Source organism: Myxine glutinosa, chromosome 13, assembly GCF_964187855.1.
Source record: "Myxine glutinosa chromosome 13, kmMyxGlut1.1, whole genome shotgun sequence".
Classification (NCBI taxonomy): Eukaryota; Metazoa; Chordata; class Myxini; order Myxiniformes; family Myxinidae; genus Myxine; species Myxine glutinosa.
In genome coordinates, this window is record NC_136273.1 from 90,367,809 (window position 1) to 90,385,422 (window position 17,614).

General features: G+C 56.8%; 1 protein-coding gene across 1 annotated transcript in view; it reads right to left on the reverse strand.

Moving 5' to 3' along the window:
* LOC137439111 (peroxidasin homolog) overlaps positions 1–9,207 on the reverse strand; it is a 106,959-nt gene extending 97,752 nt beyond the window's left edge. The window contains exon 1 of the mRNA XM_078767767.1: positions 8,962–9,207. Within this exon, the coding sequence (XP_078623893.1) occupies positions 8,962–9,128 (167 nt within the window). The 5' untranslated portion in view covers positions 9,129–9,207. The remainder of the gene's footprint in view (positions 1–8,961) is intronic.
* Between the last annotated feature and the right edge of the window lie 8,407 nt (positions 9,208–17,614).

Sequence of the window (17,614 nt, forward strand, 5' to 3'; positions counted from 1 at the left end):
GCCAATGGAGGAGAGGAAAGATTTGATATCCGAAGCAAGGATCTGTTTTTGCACATTTTTTGTGTAAAGCGGTAATATTGGCCGATTTCCAAACCGATGTCAGATTACCTTGAGCAAAAGAGAGGGTGAAAAGAATAGAGAGCGGGTGTGAAAGAGCGGCAGAGCAGGATTTTAGGACGTGTAGGCTGATGCCGTCTGGTCCAGTTGCAGAATCAGAGTCGAGGTTTGACAGAAACCTCTCCACCTTTTCAGGAGAGGACACAGAGTCGAGGAGCAGCTGGGTACGACTGGGTACGGTGGGTTCAGAGAGGGATAGGTTTGGGACACAATATTTTGAGGCAAACACAGAGTTGAGGCATTCGGCTTTGTCATGTGCGTTGTCAACTGTGTAGCCATTTGAGGTAAGGGAGGGAGGGGATGGAGGGGGAACACACACCAGAAACAGATTTGACCAGAGTTAGCGAAAATTATTGTTATTGTTAATTATTGTTGCGGATCTCGAGCCCGTCGCCGTACAGAGGGGGGTTAAACCCTTTTCCCCCTCGGGCCTTCGAGTCCACGAGGCCGCGACCCACTTTACACTCGTGGGGCGGATTGCGGAGCAATTCCAGCTGCCACCCCCGTAGCGAGCGTGCGGAAGGGTATCGGGTCGAATCCCCACATACCTTCTATACACGCCGCCACGAGAACGGGGACTGGACCTCGCACGAGTCACGCTGGTCTGATACGCCCGAGCGGTTTGCGTGTCACGTGACTCGTGCCGTTAATTCTTATTGAACCCGATTGAGTGGTTTTATTCGTACAATGCGAAGCCAATGGTGGGAAATGACGTGAACGGCCAAATGGATGCGAAAGAACACAGGTTCATTATACAACTAGCAGAAGTACCAGGCATTGCCGGGCGGGGGAGGGGAGGGGAGGGGAACGGGGGGGAGGGGAGAAGAGTGGGAGGGGGAGGGGGAGAGGGGAGAAGAGGGGGGGGGATGGGGAGGGTGAGGGATGGGAGGGGGTGGGAGGGGGGAGGGGTGGGAGGGGGGAGAGGTGGGAGGTGGGAGGGGAGGAGGGAGGAGGGAAGGGGGGAGGGGGAAAGGGGGGAAGGGGAGGGGTGGGGGAGGGGAGGGGGATGGAGGAGGGGAGGGGGAGGGGAGAGGGGGAAGGGAGGAGGGAGGGGGGAGGGGAGGAGGGAGGGGGAGGGGAGGGGGGAAGGGGGAGGGTGGAAGGGGGGAGGGGAAGGGGGAGGGGGGAGGGGGAAGGGGGGATGGGGGAGGGGAAGGGAATGGGGGGGAGGGGAGGGGAATGGGGGGGAGGGGAGAAGAGTGGGAGGGGGAGGGGGAGAGGGTAGAAGAGGGGGGGATGGGGAGGGTGAGGGATGGGAGGGGGTGGGAGGAGGGGAGGGGTGGGAGGGGGGAGAGTGGGGAGGGGAAGGGGAGGAGGGGAGGAGGGAGGAGGGAGGGGGAGGGGAAGGGAAGGGGGGAGGGGAAGGGGAGGAGGGAGGAGGGAGGGGGAGGGGAAGGGAAGGGGGAGGGAGGGGGAAGGGGGAGGTGAGGGGGGAGGGGGAGGGGGAGGGGAGGGGGGAGCGGGGAGGGGAGGGGGGAAGGGGGAGGGGGGAGGGGAGGAGGGAGGGGGAGGTGAGGGGGGAAGGGGGGAGGGGAGGGGAGGGGAATGGGGGGAGGGGAGAAGAGTGGGAGGGGGAGGGGGAGAGGGGAGAAGATGGGGGGATGGGGAGGGTGAGGGATGGGAGGGGGTGGGAGGAGGGGAGGGGTGGGAGGGGAAGGGGGAGGGGAGGGGGGAAGGGGAAGGGGGAGGGCCAGAGGGGGGAGGGGGGAGGGGGGAGGGGGAGGGGAGAGAGGAAGGGGGGAGGGGAGGGGAGGGGAGGAGAGGAGGGAAGGGGGAGGGGAGGGGGGAAGGGGGAGGGGCCAGAGGGGGGAGGGGAGAGAGGAAGGGGGGAAGGGGAGGGGGAAAATGGAGGGGGAGGGGGAGAAGGGGAGGGGGGAGGGGGAGGGGAGAAGGGGAGGGGTCGGGTGGAGGGGGAAGGGAAGGGGGGATGGAGGGGGGAGGGGGAAGGGGGAGGGAAGGGGATGGCCAGTCAACAATGACGTTGCAGTTCTCATGGTCGGAGAGCAGCACAACAATCGGACATAGTCCTGCATATTCGCAACAGCACGAAGCGGATTTTGGAGACTCACCGATCCTGTGATGTCCTCCAGTACCGGCGTTGCCGGGCGGGGGAAGGGAGACCCGTACATTCCCAACCCGTACATTCGCCCTCTCGACTCAAGCTCACTCGGACAAAAGCCTCGCACAAATTACACCGTGAAGGCCCAATGGTCATGTCTATGCCACAAATCACGGGTGCACTGAATTGAAAATATATAGAACGCTCATACTCCGTGAAAAGTGAAGCCGCCATGTCGCCATCTTGGTCAGCACGACTCGACCAACTCGCTTCGCGGATCTCATTTTGTGCGGCAAGAAACTGCTCCAATCGGTTACGGAAGGGTTGTGGAAAGACGTTTCACAGCTGTTTCAAAGACATTTAATTCATATCGCACAAAATCGATACAAAACACGATCGCATAAAAGGTGAAGTGACGTGTGACGGGATGGAACATCACGTGATCGCTCTGAGCGAATCAGTCTGGCGGCGGGAATGGAACATCACGTGATCGCTCTGAGCGAATCAGCGAGCTGCTCTGGAACCGGCTGAGATTAGCGGGTACTTCGCTGAAATGCGCTGAGGTAAATATGAATAAAAAATATGGATCGTCAAATATTTTGAGTTCGGCCATGTTCGTCCCACGCTCAATGGCCATGTCTATGTCAAATATCAAGCACGTAAGCCTCTCCGTTTAGGAGTCTATCGGTAACATTACACACACACACACAAACTGTGTTTTATATATATAGATTTACACAAATGTTCAGGGCAAAGAGACACAGAGCAGAAACTTATCGTCCTTAACCTAATCCCCGGACAAGAACCCTTTCACTCACGTGGGGAAAGGAAGGAAGAGAAGAGAACGCGCTCAAGCGCGGCCTTGGCACCGTTCGCCCCAGTCAGCTCGTTGGGCGCGTCCCTGGGATGTTCGCGACACGTGCAGGGAGCTCAGGCAAGGAGATCGTTGACGTCTGTGGCGCCGGGAGAGATCGTCCTCGCAAGCATTATTAACAGGCAGCAGAGCGCAGGGCAGGGAGAGTTTGTGCACAGAGAGCCTCGATCACAGGGAGAGTTCCAACCACACCTCTTCTCCTCTCTTCTCCTCTCTCTTGGCTGTCGTTGTTAGCCACTCCCCTTGATCTTCCATTGGCTGCTTGCCGCTTACCGGTCACTCCCCTTCAGCTCCTCCCTCGGGCCTTCCAGACTTGTTCTGGGCGTAGCACATGGCATTCCAGCCCAAAGAGCACATGGCATTCCAGCCCAACGAACAACGAAGCCTACACTTACTCGCTTGCTCCAACGCATACTAACACAGGAAAGGAGACTATGCTTACATTTAATAGGAAATAACTGAACTAAAGCGAGGCTACATGTTGTGGTGCAACTTACTAAGAGGGGGGGGTATCTTTATTCCCAAAACTGCAACAATATATATATATTGTTGCGGTTTTGAGTTTTGTATAATAAAGGTTAAATTTCCCCCTCATAGTTTGTCACATTGCAACATGTAGCCTCACGATAGTGCAGTTATTTCATAGTATGTGTGAGAATAGTCCTTTTCCTGTTAGTTTTGCGTTGAGTAGAGTAAGGAGAGTAGGTCCTTCTCGTACTTCCAATGCCTTATCCCGGCTCCATTGCCTCATGCCTCTTACGCCTCTTTGTGCTGCCTTTGGCTTTTTGGCGCAAATTAACACGAGGCCGGCCTGGAGGGTAGGGTCGGGACTGAATGAGGGCGGCGAAGAAGCTGACGGTAAGCGCGAGCCGCCAATCAGGGTTCAGAGGGTGTGGCGGCAGCACTGCGTCACAGGGCGTGGTTGGAAGGTTCGAGAAGGCTCAGGGCGTGGCAGATATAAGCCGTTGCGCAAAGCCACCAGGAGCAGTAAGTGGAGTCGAGCGTCGAGCAAGGAGTTGGCGGTGAGTTGGCATTGAGTGAGGAGTTGAAGGAGCGCGGCCAGCAGTAGAGCTTGAAAGATACGAGATCGGAGAAAGACGCGCATGAACCAAGATACGCGCTCGTATGAAAGTGACGCTCGGTTGAGCTTGAAGCCGAGCCACTATAGTGCATTGAGTTACACGAGTAATAGCGCGCTGGTTGCCAAACGCGCTGTGGAACCGCCAGCCGCGCCGAGAGACACGTACTTTTCCTTCCCGCCTTCCTGCCTCATCATCTGCTTTTGTTCGGGAGACGCGCTATGAGGATCCTTCCACCGCCTGCTCGCCATCATCGCGGGACGTGCTGTGACCGAGGAGAGCCGGACGGGGCCGTTCCTGGACGACCAAGCCGGCGCGTTTGGCCTGAACATCATCCTGCCTGCAATTCCCTGTGTGAGTGCGAACGGTGCCTGTGTCTGGGGATTAAGAATACGACTGCTTAAGTTCTGCTCTGTGTCTCTGCTTCTACTGATCATTGTACATAATATTGGGAATAATAATTAAACCTGTGTTCTTCCTTCCATTCGATTGTTCTTGTGTTTCCCTCATTGACTAAGCGTGATACGAATAGAACCGCTCTCATCGGGGTCCAATATTAACGGTGACTGCACGGACCACGTGGTACGCAATCCGCTCGGTGTACTCAAATTACACGTGGCTCGTGCGAGGCTTGGTTCCCCGCTTCCGTGGCGGCACAGGTATTTAGGTACAAGTGAGACTTGGTCCCGAAACCCTACCTTGCGTTTGCCCGGAAGAGGCGTTTCAAGTCTCTCGGTTACGCCAGGCCCAAAAAGAAGGGGCTTAATCCCACCTTGGTAAGGGTAAGAAGGGCGGCGGAAAACCGTAACAATATATATATATATTCTCTTCTCTAACCAGTGAAATAGAGTCCATAAGATGATAGATTGTACAAATGTGGTGTTGATATAGCACAGACATAGATAGTGGACCAAATGTCCTCCTCCTGCATCAAAGTATCCTTGTTGTACATAATGTAGAAGGAAGACGAATCACACAAGTTGATGATCCAAGAACAACTGCTGGTGTCCAAGATTTCCCACTGGGGTAATCCAGCACAATGATGTTCTCACCACTGGATCCAATCCAGTTGAATGAGTCGCTGTTTATAATATAAATATTTATTTATTTAACTGGGATCTCTGAAATGTGGAATTTCTGAATCCTTCCCACGCACACACTTCGCTCCCTTCTCTGCACTTAATCCCATCTCCACCCAATCCCAATCACTTCCCCATCCCAATTTTCACACACTCCCTTATGCTTTCCCTTTTCTCTCCAATCATTCTCCATTTTTCCTGATGCTCCCCCGCTCAAGTGGCCTCCCCTCATACATCCTCCTTCCCGTTGGGTACATAATAAATGGATGGCTCCTGAGAAGGTAATTCGTATAAATCCATTCAACACAATTATAAACTTTGTTTGGAGCTTCAACTGGTCTTTGTTTTTATGTTTATTATTATTTTTAACCAAAGCAACCAAATATGAATCACATTATCCAGATAAGAAAGGTTAAGTGAAGGGGGGAGGTAAAGGGGCAAAAAATTGTTTTCCACCCAACGGAGCAATGTGGCTCAAACCCGCACGGTTGATCAAACCCGCACGGAGGATCAAACCCGCACGGAGGATCAAACCCGCACGTTGGATCAAACCCGCACGTTGGATCAAACCCGCACGTTGGATCAAACCCGCACGTTGGATCAAACCCGCACGTTGGATCAAACCCGCACGTTGGATCAAACCCGCACGTTGGATCAAACCCGCACGTTGGATCAAACCCGCACGTTGGATCAAACCCGCACGTTGGATCAAACCCGCACGTTGGATCAAACCCGCACGTTGGATCAAACCCGCACGTTGGATCAAACCCGCACGTTGGATCAAACCCGCACGTTGGATCAAACCCGCACGTTGGATCAAACCCGCACGTTGGATCAAACCCGCACGGAGGATCAAACCCGCACGGAGGATCAAACCCGCACGGAGGATCAAACCCGCACGGAGGCTCAAACCCGCACGGAGGATCAAACCCGCACTGAGGATCAAACCCGCACGGAGGGTCAAACCCGCACGGAGGGTCAAACCCGCACGGTTGATCAAACCCGCACGGTTGATCAAACCCGCACGGTTGATCAAACCCGCACGGAGGATCAAATCCACACGTTGGATCAAACCCGCACGTTGGATCAAACCCGCACGTTGGATCAAATCCGCAATGAGGATCAAACCCGCACGGAGGGTCAAACCCGCACGGAGGGTCAAACCCGCACGGAGGGTCGAACCCACACGGAGGGTCGAACCCGCATGGAGGGTCGAACCCGCACGGTTGATCGAACCCGCACGGTTGATCGAACCCGCACGTTGGATCGAACCCGCACGTTGGATCGAACCCGCACGTTGGATCAAACCCGCACGTTGGATCAAACCCGCACGTTGGATCAAACCCGCACGTTGGATCAAACCCGCACGTTGGATCAAACCCGCACGTTGGATCAAACCCGCACGTTGGTTCAAACCCGCACGTTGGTTCAAACCCGCACGTTGGATCAAACCCGCACGTTGGATCAAACCCGCACGTTGGATCAAACCCGCACGTTGGATCAAACCCGCACGTTGGATCAAACCCGCACGTTGGATCAAACCCGCACGTTGGATCAAACCCGCACGTTGGATCAAACCCGCACGTTGGATCAAACCCGCACGTTGGATCAAACCCGCACGTTGGATCAAACCCGCACGTTGGATCAAATCCGCACTGAGCATCAAACCCGCACGGAGGATCAAACCCGCACGGAGGATCAAACCCACACGGAGGCTCAAACCCGCACGGAGGATCAAACCCGCACGGAGGATCAAACCCGCACTGAGGATCAAATCCGCACGGAGGGTCAAACCCGCACGGAGGATCAAACCCGCACGGTTGATCAAACCCGCACGGTTGATAAAACCCGCACGGTTGATAAAACCCGCACGGTTGATCAAACCCGCACGGTTGATCAAACCCGCACGGTTGATCAAACCCGCACGGAGGATCAAATCCGCACGTTGGATCAAATCCGCACGTTGGATCAAACCCGCACGTTGGATCAAATCCGCACTGAGGATCAAACCCGCACGGAGGCTCAAACCCGCACGGAGGGTCGAACCCGCACGGAGGGTCGAACCGGCACGGAGGGTCGAACCCGCACGGAGGGTCGAACCCGCACGGAGGATCGAACCCGCACGGAGGATCGAACCCGCACGGTTGATCGAACCCGCACGGAGGATCAAACCCGCACGGAGGATCAAATCCGCACGTTGGATCAAACCCGCACGTTGGATCAAACCCGCACGTTGGATAAAACCCGCACGTTGCATAAAACCCGCACGTTGCATAAAACCCGCACGTTGGATAAAACCCGCACGTTGGATAAAACCCGCACGTTGGATCAAATCCGCACTGAGGATCAAACCCGCACGGAGGCTCAAACCCGCACTGAGGATCAAACCCGCACGGAGGATCAAACCCGCACGGAGGATCAAACCCGCACGGAGGCTCAAACCCGCACGGAGGCTCAAACCCGCACGGAGGGTCAAACCCGCACGGAGGGTCAAACCCGCACGGAGGCTCAAACCCGCACTGAGGATCAAATCCGCACGGAGGATCAAATCCGCACGGAGGATCAAATCCGCACGGAGGATCAAATCCGCACGGAGGATCAAATCCGCACCGAGGATCAAACCCGCACCGAGGATCAAATCCGCACGGGGGATCAAATCCGCACGGGGGATCAAATCCGCACGGAGGATCAAATCCGCACGGAGGCTCAAACCCGCACGGAGGCTCAAACCCGCACGGAGGCTCAAACCCGCACGGAGGCTCAAACCCGCACGGAGGCTCAAACCCGCACGGAGGCTCAAACCCGCACGGAGGGTCAAACCCGCACGGAGGCTCAAACCCGCACGGAGGCTCAAACCCGCACTGAGGATCAAATCCGCACGGAGGATCAAATCCGCACGGAGGATCAAATCCGCACCGAGGATCAAACCCGCACCGAGGATCAAATCCGCACCGAGGATCAAATCCGCCGCGGGGGATCAAATCCGCACGGGGGATCAAATCCGCACGGGGGATCAAACCCGCACGGAGGCTCAAACCCGCACGGAGGCTCAAACCCGCACGGAGGCTCAAACCCGCACGGAGGATCAAACCCGCACGGAGGGTCAAACCCGCACGGAGGCTCAAATCCGCACTGAGGATCAAATCCGCATGGAGGATCAAATCCGCACGGAGGATCAAATCCGCACCGAGGATCAAATCCGCACCGAGGATCAAATCCGCACGGAGGATCAAATCCGCACGGGGGATCAAATCCGCACGGAGGATCAAATCCGCAAGGAGGATCAAATCCGCACGGAGGATCAAATCCGCAAGGAGGATCAAATCCGCACGGAGGATCAAATCCGCACGGGGGATCAAATCCGCACGGAGGATCAAATCCGCACGGAGGATCAAACAAAGGCTCCGATGGTTTTGCACGAATGTTCATCACTGAAGGTAATTTTTCTGGTTTAGGAAACAATCAAAACAGTTTTTTCTTATTTTAAACAAAATCGTGTTTTCGTTCCCACGAGAATGCCGGAAAAAGAAAACAACTCAAACTTTCCGAATGATAAATATTAAAATAACCTATTAATTGAATTGCACTTAAATCAACAAAACCAATTTAAATTTTATGAAACCGCCAAAAACATTTAATGACAAAATCAATTTACGAACGTGTTTAATTAAACATCCATCCGAGTCGGACCAGCGGGAATACGCGGAACACAATGCAGGAGGAAGAAGAAGTTTAGGGGCGGAGCGGACTCACAGCACCGTGGAATGCGCGGACACGCGCGGGACGCGCAGCAGCTGCAGATGCATGCAGCGCACGGTCGCACTGAAGCACAGACAGTGCGCCGGGCACGCGGAGACTGCACGGCAGCGCAGGCTGAGCAGCAGAACGAGCACGGCCAGAGAAGAGCGACCGAGCAACATCACGCAGGATTGAGCCGTGCCCTAAAGTGCGAGCGACCGGACTTTGATGAGTGGGCGGAGCGAATCGACCCTCTTCCACAGCCACGCCCATTATTAGTCACACCCTCTCGGTCGCTCTCTGATTGGTGGATCCGTCCGTGCGCGGAAAGCAATGTCGAGGGATGACAGGGATACCGACTTCAAATCCGTTAATAAACTCTCCGACGCTCACTCGGCGAGATTAAGAAAACGGGAATAATGTAATGTTCGAGTGGTGTTACCCATACACCGCCTAATAAACTTTTTAGGTGTTTTTGTAAACCACAATTATTACATTCTACATAATCACATTAACTTATGGATTTAAATTCTGACTTTTCGCATTATTGTTAAAAATTATACCGGGGCTAAATTAAAATCTGATTAACCTGTAATAAGATAATTTACGATTATCGTGGTTTTTTTTTGGTCTTTTTGTCCCCCGTCGCACTGCGGAGCGAAAGGGGGACTTAAAGCGCGGCGTTACGCGCGCTGCTTGCGAGCAAGGAGGAAGCGGACAAGCGGTAACTTATAAGCGTCTTTATTTCAGGAGCTCACTGTAACACTGGCCCGCTCCGGGCTGCGCGCCCGGTGTATATCATGAGGCCACGCCTACCCCTCGGGCGTGGCCACCGCCCACTTGGTGCGCGGAATGCTGTCACCACGCCAGTGGGCTTTTGTGTCCGCCACACGCGCCCCCCCAGAATTCCCGCGCACCTGGAGGGCCAGTTTGCGGGGCAGACGAATGACCCGGCCGAAGCGCCCCCTGGCGATCGGCGGCGTCCGGGGTGCAGGGTGCCAGGTGGGATGCCCCTGGCTGCCCCTGGGATGGGTGCAGGACCGGGGGGCGGCGTGGCAGCGGGGCTGGGCGGTGCCGGGGGTCCGCCCGCAGGGGGGCGGCCCCGACGTGGGGGTCGGGCCACTGGCGGTGGATGGTCCACGTCGAGGTGGGCCGGCTTGAGGCGGTCTACCGAAACGCGGTCAGGAGTACCGCCGATGTCCAGGGTGAAGTGCTTCGCCCCGGTCTCCAGCACGCGGAAAGGCCCGTCGTACGGGGGCCGCAGTGGTGTCCGGTGGGCATCGTGGCGGACGAAGACGTACTCCGCCGTGCGAAGCTCCGGGGCGACGTGCGTCGGTGGGTGCCCGTGGCATGCCGTTGGCACCGGGGCGAACCTCTGGGCGGTCTCTTGCAGAGCGGAGCGCTGCTGTGCCGCGGCCCATGGTGCCGTGGAGTCGGGAAGGAACTCGCCCGGCACCCGCAGCGGTTGCCCGAAGACCAACTCCGCCGCGGATGCGCGCAGGTCCTCCTTGGGCGCCGTCCGGAGGCCCAGCAGGACCCAGGGGAGCCTGTCGACCCAGCCGCCGTCGGGGAGGGTGGCCCGGAGCGCGGCCTTCAATGAGCGGTGAAATCGCTCACACAGGCCGTTAACCTGGGGGTGGTAGGCCGTGGTTCGGTGCAGCCGGACCCCGAGCCCCTGCGCGACCGCCCCCCAGAGCTCCGAGGTGAACTGGGGGCCGCGGTCGGACGAGATGTCTGAGGGGGCGCCGAACCGGGCGACCCAGGTGGCGATGAAAGCCTGCGCGACATCGGCCGCCGTTGTCGACGCCAAGGGCGCGGCCTCCGGCCACCGGGTGGTGCGGTCCACCATGGTGAGGACGTAGGTGAAACCCCGCGAGGGGGGCAGAGGTCCCACCAGGTCCACGTGGACGTGGTCAAACCAGCGTTCCGGCACCGTGAACGGGGCCAACGGGGCCTGGGTGTGCCGGTGCACCTTGGCGCGCTGGCACGCGAGGCACGTCCTGGCCCAGCCACGGACGGCCTTCCGGAGGCCATGCCAGACGAACTTGTCGGCGATCAGCCTTTGGGAGGCCCTCGCGCCCGGGTGGGACAGGCCGTGGATGGCGTCAAACACCTGGCGCTGCCAGCCCGCGGGCACGATGGGGCGAGGACGCCCGAGGGAGACGTCGCACAAGAGGGCCGCGCCCGCGCCGTCGAACGGCACCTCGGTGACGTGGAGGCCCGTGACGGCGGTCCGCAAGGCCTGGACGTCGGGGTCAGCGGCCTGGTCCGCTGCCATCCGGGCATAGTCGATGCCGAGGTGGACTGCGTGGGCGACGGCCCGGGAAAGGCAATCCGCCACCGGGTTGTCCTTCCCCGCGATGTGCTGGATGTCCGTCGTGTACTCGGACACGGCCGAGAGGTGACGCTGCTGCCGGGCCGACCACGGCTCGGTGACCTTGCCCATCGCGAAGATGAGCGGCTTGTGGTCGACGAAGGCAGTGAACACACGGCCCTCGAGCAGATGGCGGAAGTGCCTGACCGCCAAGTGAAGCCCGAGCAACTCGCGGTCGAAGGTACTGTAACGGCGTTCGGGCGGGCGAAGCTGCCGGCTAAAGAATGCCAGTGGTTGCCAAGCTCCACGCACCCATTGCTCGTGCACCGCGCCCACCGCGTAGTCCGAGGCATCGGTGGTGAGGGCGATCGGTGCATCGGGCGCCGGGTACGCGAGCATGGTGGCGTTAGCCAAGGCGAGCTTCGCGCCCGTGAACGCCGTGTCCATCTGCTCGGTCCAGGTAACGTCGCCTTTGCCCGGCTTACCTCGGAGAGCTTCGTGCAGGGGGCGCAGGAGCTGGGCGATACGGGGCAGGAACCGATGGTAAAAGTTCACCATGCCCAGGAACTCCTGCAGCCCTCTGATCGTGCGGGGGCGCGGAAACCCCTTCACCGCCTCCACCTTGGCCGGCAGGGGGACGGCTCCGTGCCTGGTGACACGGTGCCCCAGAAAATCGATTATGGCGGCGCCGAACCGGCACTTTGCGGGGTTCACAATCAGGCCATGCTGGCCCAGGTGTTCGAAGAGCGTGCGGAGGTGGCGTAGGTGCTCTTCGCGGGATGCGCTGGCGACGAGGATATCGTCCAGGTAGACGTAGACAAAATCCAAGTCGCGCACGACACTGTCCATCAGTCGCTGGAACGCCTGAGCCGCATTCTTCAGACCGAAGGGCATGCGCAGGAACTCGAAGAGTCCGAATGGCGTGATGACCGCCGTCTTCGGGACGTCCTCCGGCCTGACGGGGACCTGATGGTAGCCGCGTATGAGGTCCACCTTTGAGAAGAAGGACATGCCCGCCAAACGGGCGGAAAAGTCCTGAATGTGGGGGACGGGGTAGCGGTCGGGAGTCGTGGCGTCATTGAGACGGCGATAGTCCCCGCACGGTCGCCATCCCCCACCGGGCTTCGGCACGATGTGCAGCGGCGACGCCCAAGCGCTCTCTGAGCGCCGAACGATGCCGAGTCGCTCCAGGGTAGCGAACTCCGCTTTTGCCACCGCCAGCTTCGTCGGCTCGAGGCGGCGTGCCCGGGCGTAGACCGGTGGCCCGACGGTGGGGATGTGATGGGACACCCCGTGCTTGACGGCCCCCGCCGAGAAGGTGGGCCGCGTGAGGGCCGGGAAGCCGGCGAGGAGGCAGGTGAATGCGTCCGCTGCCGGAAGCGTACAGACCAACGTGGCCGGAACCGAACCGTTCGGCAAGCCGCTTGGCAAACCACCCGTTGAGCTGGGCAACGCACAAGCGAGCGAGCTGAACGTCTCGGCCTGGACAAGACGTCTGCGCTTGACGTCGACCAGGAGCCCATTAGCGCACAGGAAGTCCGCGCCAAGCAGTGCCATGGGCACGTCGGCGGTGACGAACGTACATCGGAAAACCTGCCCTCCGAACCGCAGAGAGAGGCAGCGTTTTCCGTACGTACGGATGGGCGTCCCGTTCACGGCAAGCAGCGCGGGGCCCCCACCCGCGGCGTGCTTGTCTGATGTGCCGGCGGGAACGACACTCACCTGCGCTCCCGTGTCGCACAGGTAACGGCGCCGGAGAAGGTGTCCGTTATGAACAGCAGGCTGCTCGAACGGCCGGCGCTCATCGCCACTATTGAGCGCCGTCCCGGGCGTTTCCCGACCTGTTGAAGGAGCATGGCGGATGACACTGCCGAGCTTCGTGGCCGAACTTGGCGTGGAACCAGCACCAGGTGGTGGAGCTGGAGGAGCGCGGCTGGCTCCGCCAGGCCGGTGGAGTTGGCGGGTTTCCCCGCGGTGGCGGTTTTCGCCGCGGCGGTGGGCGGGGCGTGGCGGCGGTCACGAGGTGCGTATCAGCATGCTGCGTATGCTGTATAAGCTGATGCTGTGGAACAGCAGCATCAGCAGCATCAGCAGCATCAGCCTCGAGGGCCGTGACGGCCACGCCGACTCTCGCCCGCGTGTCCGAAGCGGCGAAGTACCTGTCCGCCTCGGCTGCCAATGCTCGGGGTTCCGTTAGCCCGGTCCCGGCCAACGCGAGGCGAACCTGCGCTGGAAGTTGGCGACGGAAAAGTGCCCGGAATAGAGAACCGGGGGCTTCGTCGCCCAACAGTGACAGCATATGGTCCACTCGGACCGACGGGCGCGTGTCACCGAGCTCGGGGAGATCCAGGAGGCGGTCGGCCCGTGCGTCGTCCGTGAGGCCGAACGTGGCTAGGAGTAGCCGCTTGAGTGCCTCGTACTTGTGACCGTCCGGTGGGTGGCGAAGGACGGACACAACTCGAGCGGCCGTGCCGGGCCCGAGGGAGGCGACGACGTGGCAATAGCGCGTGTCATCGCCGGTGAGGCGCCGAAGCTGAAATTGAGCTTCGGCCTGGAGGAACCAGACTTCGGCCTGAGCCTCCCAAAATTCGGGAAGTTTGATGAAGTTGGCCATGGCAATGGCGTCGCGTGTGGAAGGATCGCTCCGGCAGATCCAACGTCGAGGGGGTCACCAGTAAAGCGCGGCATTACGCGCGCTGCTTGCGAGCAAGGAGGAAGCGGACAAGCGGTAACTTATAAGCGTCTTTATTTCAGGAGCTCACTGTAACACTGGCCCGCTCCGGGCTGCGCGCCCGGTGTATATCATGAGGCCAGGCCTACCCCTCGGGCGTGGCCACCGCCCACTTGGTGCGCGGAATGCTGTCACCATGCCAGTGGGCTTTTGTGTCCGCCACAGACTATGGTTTTCCCCTCCGTCCGTGTGTGCGTCCGTCCGTGCGTCCGGGCGTGCGTGTGTGCGTGCGTAAACGAAGGACCGAATTCTAATTTGGTGTGTGGGTGCAACCCACGTCAAAATCCAAGATGGCCGCCGCCATGTATGTCTGAACCTTGTGAGCGGAATATATGAAAAATAAGCGAAGTACCAACTTCTAATCTGGTGTGTGGGTGTGTCTGGGCATAAGGAAGAACGCTATTGAAAATTGGGTCGCCACGTTAAAATCCAAGATGGCCGCCGCCATATATATGTCTGAACCTTGTGAGCGAAATATCTCGAAAAATAAGCGAAGTACCAACTTCTAATCTGGTGTGTGAGTCTATGTCGGCATAAGGAAGAACGGTATTGAAAATTGGGTCGCCACGTCAAAATCCAAGATGGCCGCCTTGCGTCTTCCACTGTCAACTCACATCACTTCACCGACGGAGGACCTAGGCGTAACGCTTGTTTTTAATTAATGGAGTGATTTGGGGATGGTCTGAAGAACAAACCTGAAGAACAAAGTTTCTGCAAGATTAAAAAAAAAAAACACAGATCTGCGAAACGAAAGTGATTTGGGATGAATTTTTCCTCCATGATGAGTTACTCCAACTGATCTCCATATTTACTCCCGAGTCCCCACTAAACGTGTGCGGACGGTACTTAAACCTGCCTGCAATGGCGAGCAGGAGCAGGATGGCCGATAAATATAATCGCTGAGATTCTGCTCGTCTCGTCTCCAAACGGTAATCTCATCCTGATGAAGCAGGAAGCTGTCTAGTCTGGGTTCTAATCCCGACCCACCGAAAAACCGGTGTTTCACAGGTAAGAGTGTGCCATTAAGTTCAAGGTGTGTGTCGTTCAAGGTGTGTGTGTGGATGAACGTTAAACAGGACGCCCCGTCTACCAGCGTTAGGAGGTGAACATTAAAAATCCCACGGTGCCATTCGTAAAGAGTAGGCGAGCCATCGCCGGCATCCCGGACAAATTACAAATGCATGCTTTAACCCACAGGGGGGCACTGCATCAGCGGCACAGCCACACCCTCAGCCAATGACGCTACCACACAGCACACCAACGAAGACCTGTCGACAAATGTGGTTATCTACCATTTAAAACACAATGTGTGTGTGTGTGTCTGTCCCCCTTCATCAGGATAGGTTTTAAAGGCTTTGAGTTGTGCTTTACGAGGGATTTGAGTGGGGGGTTGAAAGGGCAATCTTTGAACACGAGTGTGTGTCAACCGGTTAAAAGACCTAAAAGACTGAGGACCCAAAAGACCCCAAGGACCCCAAAGACTCTGAATATCCAATGGGCCCCAAAGACTCAACAGACCCCGAGGATTCAAAAGACCCCAAGGACTCTGAAGATCCAAAATATCCCAAAGACCCAATGGACCCCAAACACCCAAAATACCCCAAAGACCCTGAAGACTGTTAAAGACCCAAAAGACGATGAAGACCCAAAATACTCTGAGGATCCCAAAGACTGAAAACACTCTGAAGACCCAATGGACCCCAAAGACCCAAACTATCCCAAAGACCAAAAAAAAACCTGAAGACCCAATGGACCCCAAACTCCCCGGAAGACCAAAACGACCTTGAAGACCCCGAGGGTCCAAAAGACCCAAACAATCCTGAGGACCCAAATGACCCAAAATACCCCAAGGACCCAGAAGACCTCAAGGACTCTGAAGACCAAAAATACCCCAAAGACGCAAAATACCCTGAAGACCCAATGGGCCCCAAACACCCAAACTACTCCAAAGACCCAAAAACCCCAAAAGGCCCCAAGATTCTTAAAGACCCAAAAGACCATGAAGACTCTAAATACCATGCCATGGTACTTCCCCTTCTCTCCCCATCTTGTCTTCTGCTCCCTCTTTTTATATATTTTGTTTGTCTGGTTGATTTGTTTGTGAAATAAATGTTAGCTCTTTCACGAGCCTCGATTCAGTATACAAAAAAAAAAAAACCCCAAAGATCCTTAAATACCCCAAAGACCCAAAAAGACCCTGAATACTGTTAAACACCCCAAGGACCCAAATGACCCCAGAGGACTTAAAAGACTGACAAGTCCATGAAAACCCAAAATTGCCCTTTTCCCACACACTTGCCCTTTTTCAAGCTGCGCATACCACACACCTGCCCTTTTTCCAGGAGTGAGTGCACACCACACACCTGCCATTTTCCAAGATATGCACCCCCACACCTGCCCTTTTCTCAGGAGTGCACACCACACACTTGCCCTTTTTCAAGATGCGCATACCACACACACTTGCCCTTTTTCCAGGAGCGCACACCACACACCTACCCTTTTTGAAGATGCGCACACCACACGCCTGCCCCTTTTCCAGGAATGCACACCACGTGCCCACCTTTGGATATATGCTTCGGAATGTTCGTTTAAAAACACACCTCGAGTGAAACAGAAGAATAAAACAAATGTTTCTCAAAACTTGAACACTTGGCAAACTTGCTCGAATTTGTTTAACCGAATTACAATTCTAATCAAGCACTGAACAAGCATTGCACAGGTAAAACACCTTTTGGTTCAGTTGGTTTTGGCATCTTCACAACTTCACCACTTATTCCTGTAAAGGTACCAGAGATCATTCGCTCGTGGTTTAAAATAAAAACCCATTTGTTTTTCTATTTACAATGGCCGGAGGTTCATGGAGCACCTTGTACTAAAATCACAGGCACCACATAACGTGGCTGGAAGGATAGCCTTCAGGTATGCACACTTGCATTTGAGCTGTCCCTCCTGGGTTTAAATCTCGACCCAACTATAAGCTGTTACCCTGGTGCTTCACATACAGGGGGATACACCAACGCGGGCACCTTTCATCAGAAGGACATCACCCAGATTGGAGGACATCACCCCCTCAAAAAGACATTACCCCCATCGGAAGGACATCCCCTCCATCGGAAGGACATCCCCTCCATCAGATGGACATCACCTCTATCAGATGGACATCATCCCCCATTGGAAGGACACCACACTCTATCGGAAGGGCATCCCCTCCATCGGAAGGACACCACCTCTATCGGAAGGACACCACCTCTATCGGAAGGACATCACCTCTATCGGAAGGACATAACCTCTATCAGATGGACATCACCTCTATCAGATGGACATCACCTCTATCAGATGGACATCACCCCAAATTGGAAGGACACCACCCTCTTTCGGAAGGACATCACCCTCCATCGGAAGGACATCCCCTCCATCAGGAGGACACCACCTCTATCGGATGGACATCACCCCCCATTGGAAAGACACCACCCTCCATCGGAAGGACATCACCCCCATTGGTAGGACACCACCTCTATCGGATTGACATCACCCCCACAGGAAGGACATCGCCCCCATCGGAAGGACATCGCCCCCATCGATAGGACACCACCTCTATCGGAAGGACACCACCCTCCATCGGA